The sequence below is a fragment of the Ovis aries genome, chromosome 21, assembly GCF_016772045.2.
Source record: "Ovis aries strain OAR_USU_Benz2616 breed Rambouillet chromosome 21, ARS-UI_Ramb_v3.0, whole genome shotgun sequence".
Taxonomy (NCBI): Eukaryota; Metazoa; Chordata; class Mammalia; order Artiodactyla; family Bovidae; genus Ovis; species Ovis aries.
Window position 1 is genome coordinate 15383248 of NC_056074.1, and position 16999 is coordinate 15400246.

At 48.1% G+C, this 16999-nt stretch overlaps 1 protein-coding gene across 7 annotated transcripts in view; it reads left to right on the forward strand.

Moving 5' to 3' along the window:
• GAB2 (GRB2 associated binding protein 2) overlaps nucleotides 1–16999 on the forward strand; it is a 178049-nt gene that overhangs the window by 156762 nt on the left and 4288 nt on the right. For all 7 annotated transcript variants that reach the window (XM_027959276.2, XM_060403951.1, XM_060403952.1 and 4 more), the window contains 6 exons: nucleotides 8929–9521; nucleotides 10484–10578; nucleotides 11503–11767; nucleotides 13457–13547; nucleotides 13798–13900; nucleotides 16601–16726. In XM_027959276.2, coding sequence (XP_027815077.1) covers nucleotides 8929–9521; nucleotides 10484–10578; nucleotides 11503–11767; nucleotides 13457–13547; nucleotides 13798–13900; nucleotides 16601–16726 — 1273 coding nt within the window. The remainder of the gene's footprint in view (nucleotides 1–8928; nucleotides 9522–10483; nucleotides 10579–11502; nucleotides 11768–13456; nucleotides 13548–13797; nucleotides 13901–16600; nucleotides 16727–16999) is intronic.

Genomic DNA, 16999 nt, shown 5'->3' on the forward strand with positions numbered 1-16999 from the left:
CCAGGTCTCCCACACTGCAGGCAGGCTCTCCACTGTCTGACCCACCAGGGAACCCGTGTGTGAGATAGACTCAAACCAGCATAACAAGAGCTTTGTGAACTAAACTGAGATTTTTTACTACCACACACAAAAGGAGAAACAGAACTTAAGAGGCTAAACCTAACCATGTTGATTGCCTGCAAAAACAAACACATCAGTATTTTCCAGAGGATGATAAAAGAACACAGTCTACACAGCATTCAGAATATAATCCAAAATTTCTGGGCATACAGAAGATGAGCAAACTATAACTAATTCTCAAGGGCGAGCACAGAGACCAACCTCATTATTACAAATGTTGGAGCTTCTACACACAGATTTAAAAGCCCATATTATAACAATATTCCATATGAGAAAAGAAAACGCACTTGAAATTAATGAAAAGGGAAAGAAACTCTTATCAATCCAGAGGTCTCAATTCTGCAAAAGTATTCCTTCAGGAATGAAAACAAAGTAAGACATTCTTAGATGAAAAAGAAGTAAGAGAATTTCTAGGAGATTTAATTTAAAGAAATAATAAGGCTGAAGCAAGGTATTACCAGAAGAAAACTATGAGCAGGAATGAAGAAAGACAAGCAGAAATAGTAAATATTTTCAAAATTATAAAGTATTGTTTTTTTCCCTTCTAAATTCTTTAAAATATGTATGTTGAAAACAAATATTAAACATTATCTAGTGGGGTTTTTACATGGTTTTATTTCTCTTCAACCTGAAGTTCCTTTTTTTTTTTAAAAAAACTTTATTTTATTTCATTTTGGCCATGCTGCATGGTCTGTGGGGATCGTCCCTGACCAGGGATTGAACCTAGGCCCATGGCAGTGAAAGTGCCAAGTCCTTACACTGGACTGCCGGGAAACTCCCATGAAGAGCTTCCTTTACCATTTATGGCCATGTGAGTCCCCTGGTGACCAATTTTCCCAGCTTTCACTTATCTGAAAATACCTTTATTTCACCTTTAATTTGATTTATTTTATTGAAGTATACAATTGATTTACAGTGTTGAGTTATTTCTGCTGTACAGCAGTGGTTCAGTTATACACAAATATGATACACATACTTTTTCATATTTCTCTTATGGTTTATCACAAAATATTGAATATAGTTCCCTGTGCCATACAGTATCACCTTTATTTTTGAGAGAGACTTTTGCTGAGTATAAAAATGGCTTTATTTCAGCATTCTAAAGGATGCCATGCTATGGTCTTCTGGACTTTCGTTATTTTTGATGAGAGATCAACTGTTCTTTTTATTCTTATTCTCCTGCATATAATTGTATCTTTCTTCCTCTGATTGTTTTCTCCTTTAACAAAAAATTGTGTTAAAATATGCATAATAGGAAACGTCCTATCTTAACCGTTTTGAAGTGTACAGTTCAGTAGTGTTAAGTACTTTCACACTCCTGCAACCAATCTTTGGAACTCTTTTCATCTCTCAAAATTTAAACTCTGTACCCTTAATACCTCATTTCACCTTCCCCCAGCCCCTAACAACCTCCATTCTACTTTTTATCTGTATGAATTAGGCTTCCCTCAGTGGAATTACAGTGTTTTTTGTGACTGAATTATTTCACTTAGCATAAAGCCCTCAAAATTCATCTATATAGTAGCAAGTGTCAGGATTTTCTTCCTTTTTAAGGCTAAGTAAATATTTCATTGCATGTATACACCTCAGTAGATGCTAAGAAAGATTTGACAAAACATAATACATCTTTATAAAAAATATTTCTTAGCAAACTGTAAATAGATGAGAACTATCTCAAACTAAGACTTCTAAGAACAGCCTACATGGAAAAATACTAAATATATTCCCCTAATACTGGGGACAAGAAGACAATACCTGCTCTTGCTACTTCTATTCACAGTTGTACTAGAGATCCTAGTGAGTTCAATAAGGGAACAAAAAATATATAAAAGGCACAAATACCAGAAAGGAAGATGTAATAGTTTCTGTTTGCCGGTAACATGGTTGTTTATATTAAAAATCCTAAAGAATATAGAAAATAAGTACTAGAATTAATAAGTTAATTTAGCAAATTCACAGGAGAAAAGATCACTATACAAAAATAACTTTTACTTACTAGCAACAACAACAAAAAAATGAACTTAAAAAATCTATATAATGATGCCCGAAGAAGTAGACTGCTTAGGAATAAATTTAACAAAAGACAGGCAAGACCTCTTCACTGAAACCACTAACATTGCTGAGGGAAATTAAAGACCTGAATATGGAGGTAATAATATACTATAGTTATGAATTGGAAGAGTTAATATTATTAAAATGGTGATTCTTCCCAAATTAACCTATAGATTCAGTGCAATCCAAATAAAAATCCTAGCAAGCTTTCTCACAGAAATTGATAAACTAGTTCTAAAATGTATGTGAAAGTGTGAATAACCAAAGTGATTTTTAAAAAAAAAAAAAAAACAGCACAAAGTTAGAGGACTTATACTACCTGATTTTAAGACCTTCTGTCAAACTAAGGTTAATCATGATAGTTGTATTAATGAAAGGGTAAACATAAATCACTGGAACAGATTAGTGAATCTGGAGGGGTTAGAATGAATATATGTGTGTGTGTATGTGTGTGTGTGTGTGTGTGTATATATATATATATTTTTTTTTTTTAAACTAAGGTGCCAATAGGGAAATGAAAGTTTTTTCAACAAATAGATACCTATATAGGAATTTTAAAAAACCTTTACTTTCTATCATACTACTCAAAAGCTAAAAAGTATCAGAGACCTGAATGTAAAGTTTAATACTTTGAAACTTAACAGAAGAAAATATCTCTGTGATCTTGGGGTAAGAAAAGATTTTTTATATGGGATTTAAAAATCAGGAATCAGAAAAAACTGATAGTCTTTATCAAAATTAAAACTTTTGCTCTTTAAAAGATCCCATTGGGAGAATAAAATGGTGAACTTTCCTGGTGGTCCATGGTTACGAATCTGCCTTGCATTACAATGGACAGGGTATGATGCCTGGTCAGGGAACTAAGATCCTGCGCGCTGTGCAGTGCAGACAAAAAAGTGAAACAACAACAAAAAGCAAGTCGACAAATCCTAGAAAATGCTCGAAGCATATATCTGACAGAGAACTAATTTCTGGCATATGTAAAGAACTATTACAACTCAATAAGAAGACAAGCAAGCAAAGTTTTTTGCATGGGCAAAAGATTTGAAGAGACACTTCACAAGAAAGATAGAGGAATGGCCATTAATAAGCACATGAAAACATGCTGAACCATCAGAGAAATGCAAATTAAAACCTCAGTGAGGTTTTGCTTAATCTCCACTGGAATGACTACAGTAAAAAAAAAAAAAAAAACGAGCAGTGCCAGGTGTTGGCGAGTGTGTGGATGGGCTTTAGTCACGCACTGCTCCATTACATACTAGGTACTCTGGAAACAGTTTACAAAGCACTTTACCAGTAGTTACCTCTTTTGATCTCCAAAGTAATCTCAGGATTACTTTTGAGTAGGGACTTTGAGAGAGAATCAGCTCATTCATCTCTGCCTAGCACAGACGTAAATATGCCTGATTGATTGCTGTACTGAAATCATATTTACTGAGGCTAATAATACTAGCCTTCTCTCTGTCCCTTTTATATTTATGAGGGATCCTGATAAACAGCTACAAGAAATTAAGCATCCTAGAGATAAAACCATGAATTTTTTATTACTCTTACTACACTACTAGCCACTAATGTTTCTTTAAGTACTGGATAATATGTATTCTGGTTAAAATGACTTCAGTTCTAAAAATCCAGCTCTTCCACTGAGCTAAAATAAGTAATAATTCAAAATAGTAACTGTTGCCAATGGAAGGAGTTTTGAACTGATGCTGTCAAAGCAAGCAGAATCATTTTTGTTTTTGGAAACAATTTAGTTTCACTAGATTTATTTTTATCCTCTAGTATTTGGGACCTCGGGGCTTCCCTGGTAGCTCAGACAACAAAGAATCTGCCTGCAATGCGGGAGACCTGGGTTCGACCCCTGGGTTGGGAAGATCCCCTGAAGGAGGGCATGGCAACCCACTCCAGTATTCTTGCCTAGAGAATCCCATGGACAGAGGAGCCTGGCGGACTGCAGTTCATAGAGTCACAAAGAGTTGGACACAACTGAACTGATTTAACACACACATACACACACACTTAGGACCTCATTCTAGATTCTAGCGAGTATTAACCAATCTCTATCTTAAGGCTGTTAAACCTGTAACAAGTGATGTGATGTAGTAAGTCACACGTCCTGGAAAGCCATAATTCTGGTAAGAGTTGAGGGAAGCAAAATTTCAAGGGATGAAATTCCAAAATGGAAGCATCACTGACCCTGTAGCACCCTTCTACAGAAAGATGGTGGGTAAAAAGCAAAATCAGAAATGTCGATGGAGAATTTAACTGGTGATGAATCGCTAGTGGCTGTGATTAACCAAAGGCAGAATATACAGCTTTTACGTTGTTAGTTTCACATATACAGCTTTTCTCTGTAACTGCAGAGAGAAGGCAAGCTCAATATTGCAGGCAGAAAAGTTTGAGATACAAAGACCACCTTACCTCTTAGAGATTGTGACACAGAATTTTCTGAGCTTTCTTCCCTCACTGGAAGGATCCATTTGGAATGAGTCAGATGCAGAATGATGGTCCAAATGACCTTTCAAGATTGCCAGTGACAGGGACAGAACCCTAAAATGGTGGCTAATTTACTTACAAGTGTTTACAAGATTTCCTTAAATGGGAACACAGTCATCACCGACTCAGTGGACATGAACTTGAGCAAACTCCAAGAGATAGTGGCGGACAGAGAAGCCTGGCATGCTGTAGTCCATGGGGTCGCAAAGAGTTAGGCATGAGTTGACCAACTTACCGACTGAACAAGAAGAAGCTGTAAAAGAAAATCAAACCGGGTCTTTCATCGTTAATGCACTTGGTATCTCACAGAGTGGAAAGGGGTGAAATTGTATGTTCCATAATGTGTGAAAACGTGTAAAAAAAAAAGTGCAAAATAAAGTGGCTGGGAAAACCTGGGAGAGCATTTCTAAAAGCTGAGGGAGAAATTTGGAGCTGATTTCAGACCAAGGTGGCGGGATAGCCCCACCCACCAGCAGCCTCTAGAGCAGCGGGGGCCAGCAATGGAAAGGGAAGCTGCTGGCGCAGGGGAATATTTTCTGGCAAACGTCCCTCTGTCCCCAGGGAGCTCCCCTATACACCTGTGATCGAGTATCTTCTTGCACCATCTCTGCCATTTACTGTTTTTCTCTTCTGATGCATGAGGGTAATACCTGCACTGCATCCGAGTGCATACCTTTGGGCAAGTTTGTTTCCCTCGTTCAGCTCCTCTGACCCGATTCTTGCAGTGATGACCAGCCCCCTCAGCAGGCATGGGTGTCATCTACCACATGCCAGGGGCTGTGCCTGGGGATGATGGGATGTGGTGCCCTGCCTTCTGGGAACACAGGGCCAGACAGAAGCAGAAGGACCAAGACCCAAATAACTGTCCCACAAGACACGGGTGAGGTGAGTGTGTGCAGGGAACACGAAGTGTGCTGTGGGAGCAAAGTGGGAAGAGTGAGTGAAGCCACGAGGTAAGTCTGAGGGACTGAAGCACCTCTGTGGAGCAGGAAGGCTTCTTCGGCACTTTGTCAGATTGTGATGTATCAAGGAGACGTTCCAGAAAAAGGTAGATGATGCAAGCCCAGGCCAGGAGCTCAGGGATGAGTGAGCAGTTCTGTAACCGGAGAGGGGACACCAGGGCAGCAGGAGGCTGGGACAGGGGTTCCCATGTTCTGAAGAGAAAAGAGTTTCCATCTGCTGCTCCTAAGGGTTCAGGCCAAGCTTGGGGAAAGTGGATGGCAGCACCAAGGCTTTTCTTTACCTGTGTGTCTGTTTATAAGTTCATTTGCTTGTTCATTCAGCAAACACATATTCACCATTCACTATGTGACATGCGCTAATCTGGGTGCTGATGAGAGGGAAATGAATAAGACACTGTTTCTTTCCTCAAGGAAATCAGCCTGGTGGAGGAAATAAGCAACTGGTGTGTAACACAGGTACCAGTCGCTACCTGCTCTGAGAGGGAGCAAGTGATTGTGCTGGGAGGTGAGGAATGCGAGAACCAGCTTCAAAGGAGGTGCTGCTGGAGCTGAGTTTGAGCTGCCAGATGGGAGAGGGGGCCTTCCAGAGACACGAACACGGCACAGAGGCCTGGCTGCCTGGGGTCTTCTCAGAACCCTGGAGAGCCAACTGTGTAGATCCCAGCCTGAGGAGGGCAGCTGGGGAGAAGAGGTTGGGCGGGTAAGGTGGAGCTGGGATATGCCATCACCCTAAAGACACTGAGACAGCACTGAGAATTGTTAAGCTGGGAAGTTAGGAAAGGAAGCGTGAGAGGGATGAAAAGAGGCCCAGAGAGCCGGGCAGATGATTATGGAGGCTAGTTAGCTACCAACCCTTTTGTTAAACGCAGAAGACAACCAGGAGGACCTGAACTGGGGTGGAGTCGATAGGATCTGATGTGCTTATGGAGTGAGAAGTGAAAAAGGTTCTTCCCGGGCTTTGGCTTGAGTGGCTTGGTTTCTTTCCCCAAACCGGAGAGTCAGGAGAGAGATGATGAGCTCACGGCTGAGTGTGTTGAAGGCCACTGCAGGCTCCCTGAGATGCTCTCCACACCTCTCAGCACCCTAGACTCTCAAGGACTCCTGTTCTCCTCAGCCCAGGACTGGCCCTCCACTGTCATCCCTCAACCCCACCTCCTAAGGCTCCTGCTCTAGCCTGAACAGCTTGTGGTTCTTGAACTTGCCAGATGGCGTTCTACTGCTCTGCCTCTAAGGGAACACCTTTTCCCTTCTCTTGCTTTTGCCTGGCCAGTTGCCAGTCAGTCCAGGGTGACATCGCTGAAGAAGCCTCCCTGACACTCTGCACCACCACCACTACCGGGGATGGTTGCTCTGAATGTGTCAACAGCCGCATATTCACAGGCCTGACTAAGGCTTGCAGGCTTGTCACCTCCTCTACCACGGTGCCCCCTCCCCCAGGGCAGGAGGCTTCTCTGTATCCATTGGGCCTGGCCCAGATGGAAAGTGAGATGTCAGGAAAGGTTTTTTTCAATGGACAGATCCAGATGGGAGCATCCGCCAGAGTTGGAAGCTCCAAAAGACACAGTGAAAGGCATCAAAGACAGATGTGAGCCCCTCATGTCCACCACTGGCTCCCCGGTCTCGGACCCGGCCCTCCAGGATCTGAAGGCTGGATGTTCAGTGCTCTAGGCCAGGGATGCTGGCTTGCTTACGTGTGTGAAATGGAACAGAAAGGGGGAGAGTACGGAGGCCCAGGGACGAGGGTTGTGAACGGTGTGGCAATGTCAGTCCCAGCCGTCACGGATGCAGGTTAACTAACAAAGAGAGCCTGGCCTCGACACCTGTTTCCCTTCCGCTTTCTAAGCTGATGGGCCTTAATATATATCACCATCTGGTGGCCACATCCACAAATAACAAGCTCCCCATGAGCTGAGAGAGCTTGTATAAGGCGGGGGCTCCATGGATTGGCCTCAGTGGGTCAAGGGCTACCCATCCCTCTGTTAGCCTGCAAATCTGTATGTGTGTGAGATCTGCCTTATTCTGGTGAGAAGTGCCAGAAGAGATTTTTATCAGATCCTTAAAGAGGCATATAGCCTCCCAAAAGCTGGGAATCACCACTGTACAGGATTATTCTAGAATTCTGATTCCTTTATTTTCCCCAAATGGAATCCTATGAAGAATCATCCTATGAGAAAGAGAAAAGCAGACGTGAATCTCTGCTTGCTCAGAACTTCACCTTCTCATTTCTGGAGGGACCTATGCAGAACAGAACGCAGTGTGGAAGCCATGCTAGTACAGCCAAGGGGTCGTGGCTTTTCAGAACCAGATGGACCTGAAAGGACCCTGGAGGGCCCCCAAGTCCTGCCTTGGGGATGCCCACAGCCTGTAAGACACACACCCCCGCCGGGCCCCACCTTGGGGAAGCCTACAGTGTGTAAAACCCCACAGGTTCTGCCTTGGGGAAGCCCACAGTGTATAAGACCCCCCAGGTCCCACCTTGCAGAAGCCTTCAGTGTGTAAGACCCCCCAGGTCCCTCCTTGGGGAAGCCCACGGTATGTATTAGTGGTGGGGATGGAACTCACAAACCCTTCACCCCCAAATCATTTCGTTTTTAATCTTGCCTTGTTTTCCCAAAAGCTGAATTTTAAAAAGTAATAATTAAGACCTTTCCTCTCCTGAGCATAGTTCCTAAACTGGAAAACATTTTTCCTATAGTATTTTAGTCTTCTGGAGAGAGATTTTCCCCTCTGAATGCCTCTCAGTGAACACGATGGAAAATAAATCTATAGCTTACATTTGAATGCTTCTATTTAACTTAGAACATGTCAGCTGACCTGTTCTACAGTGGGGAGACTGAGACTCGGGTAAAATGACTTGTTTGCTGTTTTCTGATACCAACTTAAGGGTTCTTTCCACTGCCTCACAGCCTTTGTATACACATGCGTATATTCGGTGCCACTTAAAGCGGTGAACACGTGGCTGATGCAAGTAGTTTGTTGATGTCTGAGGAGGTAAGACCAACCTCTGCTCATCACAGCCACGTGGGGGTAGGGGACGGGACAAAGGCTAACACTGAACACATACTTTCTAGATGCACCAGAGCCCAATTTCTAAACAAGCTGCAAAGTTATTATTTTAATCCCCATTCTTGCAGATGCATTTACTGAAACTCCGAGAGAAGATATACTGTGTCCAGATAAGCCTCAGGCCTCCAGCCTCCTCAGCTTGTGTTTGTTCCCCACCACGTCACTGCAGCGGGATGTGGACACTCCTGCCAGCCTCCTCTAACCCCTGCGTCCCCCTCTTTCTGTCTCTTAGGAGTGCCAGCTTCTCTCAGGGCACCAGGGCCTCGTTCCTCATGAGGAGCGACACAGCCGTGCAGAAACTTGCCCAGGGCAACGGGCACTGTGTCAACGGGGTTGGCGGTCAAGTCCACGGCTTCTACAGCCTCCCGAAGCCAAGCCGGCACAACGCAGAGTTCAGAGACAGTGCCTACGACCTCCCCCGGAGCCTGGCTGCCCACGGCCACACCAAGGGCAGCCTCACCGGCTCCGAAACAGATAACGAGGACGTGTATACCTTCAAGACGCCCAGCAGCACCCTGTGCCGGGAGTTTGGGGACCTCCTGGTGGACAACGTGGACGTCCCGGCCACCCCGCTCTCGGCCTACCAGATCCCTAGGACGTTCACGCTGGACAAGAACCACAACGCCATGGCAGTGGCCACGCCTGGGGACTCGGCCATAGCTCCCCCGCCCCGGCCCCCCAAGCCAAGTCAGGCAGACACACCTCGGTGGGGCAGCCCTCAGCAGAGACCTCCCGCCGGGGAAGGCAGCAGATCGGTCTCTGCCGCCGCCACCATCCCCAGGCGTAACACTCTCCCAGCCATGGACAACAGCCGGCTTCACCGAGGTCAGTGTGAGCCCTGGCTGCACCCAGAGCAGGTGGGAGGAAGGGAGGGGGCACAGGGGACTCAGCATTGTACGAGTTCTCAGTCATCCAGGCCACAGGGGCTTAAGGCCCACCTAGGTCAGGGATGCTCACAGGTTTAGGCATCTTCTCACCCCAGACCTTTCCTAGTTGGGCCCCCAACCCTGGAGGCTATTAGTGAACACCACAGTGGCAAGAGTTTAGCAGATCCTGCCTGAGAGAAGTTACTGTTTCACTAAGGAAAGAGAACATTCTTGGTTAACCACATTACAATGTATTAGGGGTTTAGAGGTCTGGATCATAGTCTTTTACTCATTTATAAATCAAATGAAAGATTTCAAAAATAAATTTAGAAGACTAGTCCAAACTGGAGCCAAACCTTTGTGGACCAACAGGCTATTAAAATTAAATCTACAAAATATTTTCTAAGCCACATTTGCATCTCTGGTTAAAGTCTGAACATCTATTTGAAGTATTTAAATTCTACTGTCGCTTATTTCCCACTGAGAGTATTCCAACTCTGCATGTAACCTCCTCCGTTTGATGAAAAAGTAGAATAATATTAATCTCTTTCATTTTGTGTCTTGCTAATAACCCTGTAGCTGGGCTTCCTTGCCAGTGCAGGAGACATGTGTTCGATCCCTGGGTCGGGAGGATCCCCTGGGGAAGGAAATGGCAGCCCACTCCACTATTCTTGCCTGGGAAATCCCATGGACAGAGGAGCCTGGTGGGCTACAGTCCATAGAGTTGGACACTACTTAGCGACTGAACAACACTGGAGGAATTTGTGAGTTGAGGGGTGATGTGGTAGAAGCAATACCTTGTCTTAGGAATTGAGAGGGAGTAGCAGTTACGATCCTGAGCAACACTGGGGAGGGTGTGGGAAAGTGTCAGCACAGGGACCAACTCTTGAGTTCTCAGGGGTCTTCCTTCCTCTGCCGTAGCTTCCTCCTGTGAGTCCTACGACTACCCGCAGCGTGGTGGAGACAGTGCCGGCCGGTCTGCCGAGTCCATGAGCGATGCAGTCAGCGCTTTCCTGGTGAGTGGGGTTTAATCAGGGGGTCCTTACGGCAGCTCAGGTGGATCAAAGCTCAGGCCCACGGAACTGAAACCACAGCCTGGGCGTCTGCCTCCTAGGAGCCTGCCTCACTTCCTCGTTCAGAACCCCTGGATTGAGTGTTTGGAAAGATGCACGTATCCTGGTCTGGAAGAAATGTGTGTACTTAGGTGCCCCAGACAAGAAGGCTCATCACCGAGGGTGAGCAGGGAGGGTCTAGAATGCAGGGAATGCAGGTGCTGGGATGTGGCTGTCCGGCAGCACCCTAACCATGAGGTCCCACCGGGATGAGACCCCAGGCAGGGGTGGCGCTCAGTCGGGCTCAGCAACAGAAGGATGGTGTCAGAGCGGCGTCCCAGGCCGCCTTCAGGAGGGGGTTGATGACAGCCCTGCTGGGTGTCGGGCCCGGCTACGCCGACAAGGGCCTACCTTCAGCCTCCCTGGGAAGATCAGCCGCACTGCAGCCTGGCGGCCACACTGAAAGCTGCCCTGGGGAAGCATGCCCACCCAGGCCTCGCCTGCCAGCACCGAGGCCCCCCTGAGTCTCCTTGCCCTGCCCGGGGCCTGAGCTGCTGACCTGCAGTGATGAGGGTGGACCTGAGGAGGGGGGTGGGTCCTGAACAAAACCTGTGACCCAGGGCCTGTGCTGTCCTCTGATGTGGTCAGGCAGCCAGAAAGCCTTGTGGATGTTTTATACAAGGTTTATCACAAATTATAAGCAAGCTCCAAGGGACTGTGGAAGCTAGAGGAGACCCACAGGCTTCGTCTCTTCCTGTCTACCCCCCGCTCTCTTACCTGGTCTTCCCAGCGTCTGCCTTAGAGCCTCACAGTGCACCCAGCTCCATCTTCTCTTGCCCCCTCTTGCTTCCTCTCCCTGGTTACAGCAGTATTTCTCTCCACTCCTAGCCAGCGAAAGCAGTTGTGGGACGATCAGACAGCACCAATTCCGAGGACAACTACGTGCCCATGAACCCAGGCTCCTCCACCCTGCTGGCTTTGGAGCGAGCTGGTGATAACTCCCAGAGTGTCTACATCCCCATGAGCCCGGGGCCACACCACTTTGACCCGCTCGGCTACCCCCCCTCAGCCCTCTCTCTGCACCGAGGCTCCAGCAGAGGGAGTGAGATCCAGCCACCCCCTGTCAACCGCAACCTCAAACCTGACCGGAAGGGTAAGTCCAGTTTCCCCAGCCCAGCTCTGGACACTCTTCAGGGACTGTGCGTTCATTTAGGGATCCCGTGGATCCTAAACTTGCCTTGCAAGGAAGTAACAGCCTCTGGAGCCTAAACCACCCCAAATACACACACACACGTGCGCGCACACACATTACACACTCTCTCTCCAAATTCATCCCAGTAGGGACTGGCTACCAGAATGCAGAAGTGCAGGGATCTAAAGGATGGATTCAGGTTGCAGCCCTTCCACCTGCTAACATGTGATTGTAAACGAATCCTTCTCTGTCCCTGTGCCTCGCTTCTCATCTGTGAAGTGGGAAGTATAAAACATCTGAGTCAGTTCCAATGAGGTGGATGAAGCTGGAGTCTATTCTACAGAGTGAAATAAGTCAGAAAGAAAAACACCAATACGGTATATTAATGCATATATATGGAATTTAGAAAGATGGTAATGATGACCGTATATGCAAGACAGCAAAAGAGACACAGATGTAAAGAACAGACTTTGGGACTCTGTGCGAGAAGACTAGGGCAGGATGATTTGAGAGAACAGCATTGAGACATGTATATTACCATGTAAAATGGATGACCAGTGCAAGTTTGATGCACGAGAAAGGGCACTCAAAGGCAGTGCAGTGGGATGACCCTGAGGGATGGGGTGGGGAGGGAGGTGGGAGGAGGGTGCGGGACAGGGGGGACACATGTATACCCGTGGCTGATTCATGTCAATGTATGGCCAAAACCACTACAGTATGTAATTAGCCTCCAATTAAAATACATAAATTAATTTTTTTAAAACATGCCTATTAGAGACATTGAAGGGCATAGATAATATATCTTAATATGCTTCATAGTGTATGAAGTGCAACTCAAGGATAAGAGATTTTTATTAGCTCTAGGGCTGAAAAAAGTAGAACTGACTAGAGTATTCCATTAAAAGATACACTCTGCTATAAAAGGAAGGACTGAGCTCTCAAACCGGGTAGATGTGCTTCCTAGGTGTGTGACTGAGGAAATCATGTGACTTCTCTGAGCCTCTGGTCGTCATATCTGTGAAGTGGGGATGGTCATGCCTACTTCCCGGGTTTGTTCAGAAGTAAAGCATCTAAGACATTGGTTCATTTAGACCAGGAAGAAGAACTGCAGTTCAGGTTCTAGGTCTGCCTCGACCTCATTCTGCAGGCCTGCATCAGGGGCAGGGACTCAAGGGGGGAGGCAGAGTCAGTGGGCAGACAGAAGCCCCCCTTGGGTCTGGTCAGCAGAGAATGCAGAGCTCAGCGTTTGAATCGGAGCCTTCAGGGCCTTGTGACATTCACCTTCTTCCGTAGAAGGCTCCACGGTCCTGGCCCAGATGTGGCGGAGGGCTCACAGTGGCCTTCTCCATGATGTTTCAGATATCATCTCTTGTTTTCATTCTCAGTCACAAATGTTGTCCCAGCCCATGTGCCCATTTTAGATCTGAAAGTATGGCTGCTGTCAGAACAGTGTGAGGAATAGAGAATTTGGTATCTGAAGACATGACTTCACGAGCAGAGATCATATAACCTCATATAGCCTGGGCCTCCCCATGTATAACTGGGATGAGTAGGAAGGATTTTATACGCACTTGTGTGCTACGTGTAAGGGTCTGTATGTGTGGCCTTATCATCATTGGCTAATGCATCGACCTTCTGTCCCTGCTGCAGCAAAGCCAACACCACTTGACCTGAGAAACAACACCGTCATCGACGAGCTCCCCTTCAAGTCCCCCGTCACCAGGTCTTGGTCCAGGGCCATGTGAGTGTCTGTGGACGCGAGAGCTTGGAACGGGGCAGTGGGTTGGTGAGTGGAACAGGTCACCACGTTCCTGATGCTACTGGTAGCTCAGGGCTTGGCTGCCTCTTCTGTGATGAAGGGAAGACAGTCCCCTCTCCATATCAGATCTTAGTCTGATAATGGAGGCCAGAGGTCTCCGGAGGTGTAGGGTCCAGGGCCTGGCAGGAGGCCAGCCTTCCCAGGGTTTACTCCCTGTCTTCCCCCCCAACAGCCACTCCTTCAGCCCCAGCTCCGCCCAGTACTGCCGCCCCATCTCCACACAGAGCATCACCAGCACCGACTCTGGAGACAGTGAAGAGAACTACGTCCCTATGGTGAGTCCTCTGGGGACCCCTGGAGCCCACCTAGCGCTTCCTCACTTCCCAGCTCGCCCCGGCCCCAGGGCACTGTGCTGCTACTCGTCTGTCTGGAGCACATACGTGTCAGTTACTGTGGAGTCACCATCAGAGGCAAGGAAGACACAGTCCCTGCCCTCAGGGAGGAGAGGAGGCCCGCCTCTCTCACGACTGTGACCCAGGCAGTGCGGTCAGTGCCCTGGAGAGGCAGTGTTATGGGGGCGCACCCACAGAATGGGCGATCACAGCAGGGTGCGCAAACAGGGGCCCTTGGGCAGAGGTGGCCGTGTGGATGGGGACATGGAGAGTCACGGTCATTAACTCTGGCTGAAGGTGGGGGCGGCCAGTGGGGAGGCTGGACTAGAAGTCAGACCACGAAGGAGCCCAAATGCTATCTCTGGAAGCCTGCACTCGTCCCCTGGGGGCCACACGAGGGTCCACAGGCCAGGCGGTTAGACGGTGTTTCAGAATCGTCATCAGGGGCGCCTGCAGGGAAAAACTGGGGCAGCTTCCCAAGTTAACCCCCTTGTTCCATCCTGTTAAAACTTTTCAGAAGCAAAAGGTCTCCTCATTTCCTCATCCCATTGTCCCCATGACCCGGAGGAGGCATGGGAGTATGAGCGTCCATTGAGTGTCTGCCCCGCGGCAGGAAAGCGCACGTGTTGGGGGAGCCTCACAGAGTGGGCCACAGGGATTCCCCAGGGTGCAGCTGCACAGACATGTGAGAGACACATAGACACAGACATGTGAGAGACACACAGACACAGACATGTGAGAGACACACAGACACACAGACACATGGACATGTGATAGACACATGGACATGTGAGAGACACACAGACACAGACATGTGAGAGACACACAGACACAGACATGTGAGAGACACACAGACACAGACATGTGAGAGACAGACACATGGACATGTGAGAGAGACATAGACACAGACATGTGAGAGACACATGGACATATGAGAGACAGACACATGGATATGTGAGAGACACATAGACACATAGACGTGAGAGACACAGACTTGTGAGAGATAGAGACACATGGATATGGGAGAGACACATAGACACAGACATGTGAGAGACACAGATGTGAGAGACATAGACATGTGAGAGACAGACACACAGACGAGAGACACACGGACATGTGAGAGACACAGACACACAGACGTGAGAGACAGAGACATGGACATGTGAGAGACACATAGACATGTGAGAGAGACATAGACGTGAGAGACACAGACATGTGAGAGATACACATGGACATGTGAGAGACACATAGACAGACATGTGAGAGACACACAGACACATAGACACATGGACATGTGAGAGACACATGGATATGTGAGAGACACATAGACACGGACATGTGAGAGACACAGATGTGAGAGAGACAGACACACAGTCGTGAGAGACACACAGACGTGAGAGACACATAGACACATGGACATGTGAGAGACAGACACACACGTGAGACAGACATGTGAGAGACACAGACATGTGAGAGACACACAGACACAGACATGTGAGAGACACACAGACACAGACGTGAGAGACAGACATGTGAGAGACATAGACACAAATATGTGAGAGACACATCGACACATGGACTTGTAAGAGACAGACACATGGACATGTGAGAGACACAGACAGACATGAGAGACACACACATGTGAGAGACATAGACACAGACATGTGAGAGACACATGGATATGTGAGAGACACAGACACAGACATGTGAGAGACACAGACACACAGACGTGAGAGACACATCGATACATGGACATGTGAGAGACACACAGACATGTGAGAGACACACAGACGTGAGAGACAGAGACACATGGACATGTGAGAGACAGACACATAGACACACGGACATGTGAGAGACACATAGACATGTGAGAGACAGAGACACACGGACATGTGAGAGACACACAGACATGTGAGAGACACACAGACATGTGAGAGACACAGTGAGAGCGTGAATCCACCCGTCAAGTGAAGGAACCGAAGCGCAGCACAGGACTGTCGCCTTTCTCGTGAGAAGGCGTCCTCAGGAGAGAGCCAGACAAGCTGGCCTCGGCGCCTGGGGAGACTGGCCCTGCAGCGGGTCATCCGAGAGCTGCTGGGGGACCAGGGCTTCGCACTGCCTGCTGACAAGGGCCCTCTCTAGTGACCCCTGAGGAGCCGGGACAGGCTGGGGGCCAGGCTGCTGCGGGGTGACTGCCCCGCTCCAGGCCGTGGTGGGAGCCCCAGAGAAGCAGGGCTGGTCCGGCACACAGGGAGCACGGCTCCCTTCTGAGGGCAGCGAGCAAGGGCCGGTCTGGGAGGCAGGGAGGGTGAGGCCCAGCCTGACAGCCTGGGCAGGAGGCAGCGCGGCACAGCGAGGGCAGCCCAGGCTGGAACGTCTCCCTGCCCACCAGCTGTGCAGCCATGGGCAAGTTGCTTTAACTTCTCTGAACCAGTTTTATATTCATTGTAAAAATAATAATAAGAGAAGTAATAACGCCTACAGGATTGCTGTGAGGGTCTAAACAGGAACACGGGCTGTCCCCGGCAGAGAGCAGGCCTTCGCTGAGCTAGCTGCTCTCACTCCCAGAGGTGTGTTTTTCCCCCAGTGGTGGGTTAGTTTACTTCTGAAGTTATTAACAGTTTTTCCCCTCCTTTGTGATAGCAAAACCCCGTGTCTGCATCTCCCGTTCCCAGCGGCACCAACAGCCCAGCGCCCAAGAAGAGCACTGGCAGTGTGGATTATCTGGCCCTGGACTTCCAGCCGAGCTCCCCGAGCCCCCACCGCAAGGTGCCTAGGGTGGGAGTGATGGGGGGTGGTTCTGCCGAGCTCCTGGGGCCCTGGGTGGAGGGGTCCCAGAGGCCAGGGGCCTTGTCCGGCCAGGCTGGGCTGAGATCTGAGTCTCCCGGGGCCCATGTGGCCTCAGCCTCAGCACTCAAGCACCCTGAGCCCACAGGCCCTCCTCCATCCACCTGTCCCTCCCCTCACCGTGCGATTGGACAGATGCGGGCACACACAGTCACAGTCCGCTCAGGGTCACATGTGAACCCGTGACAGAGCTGA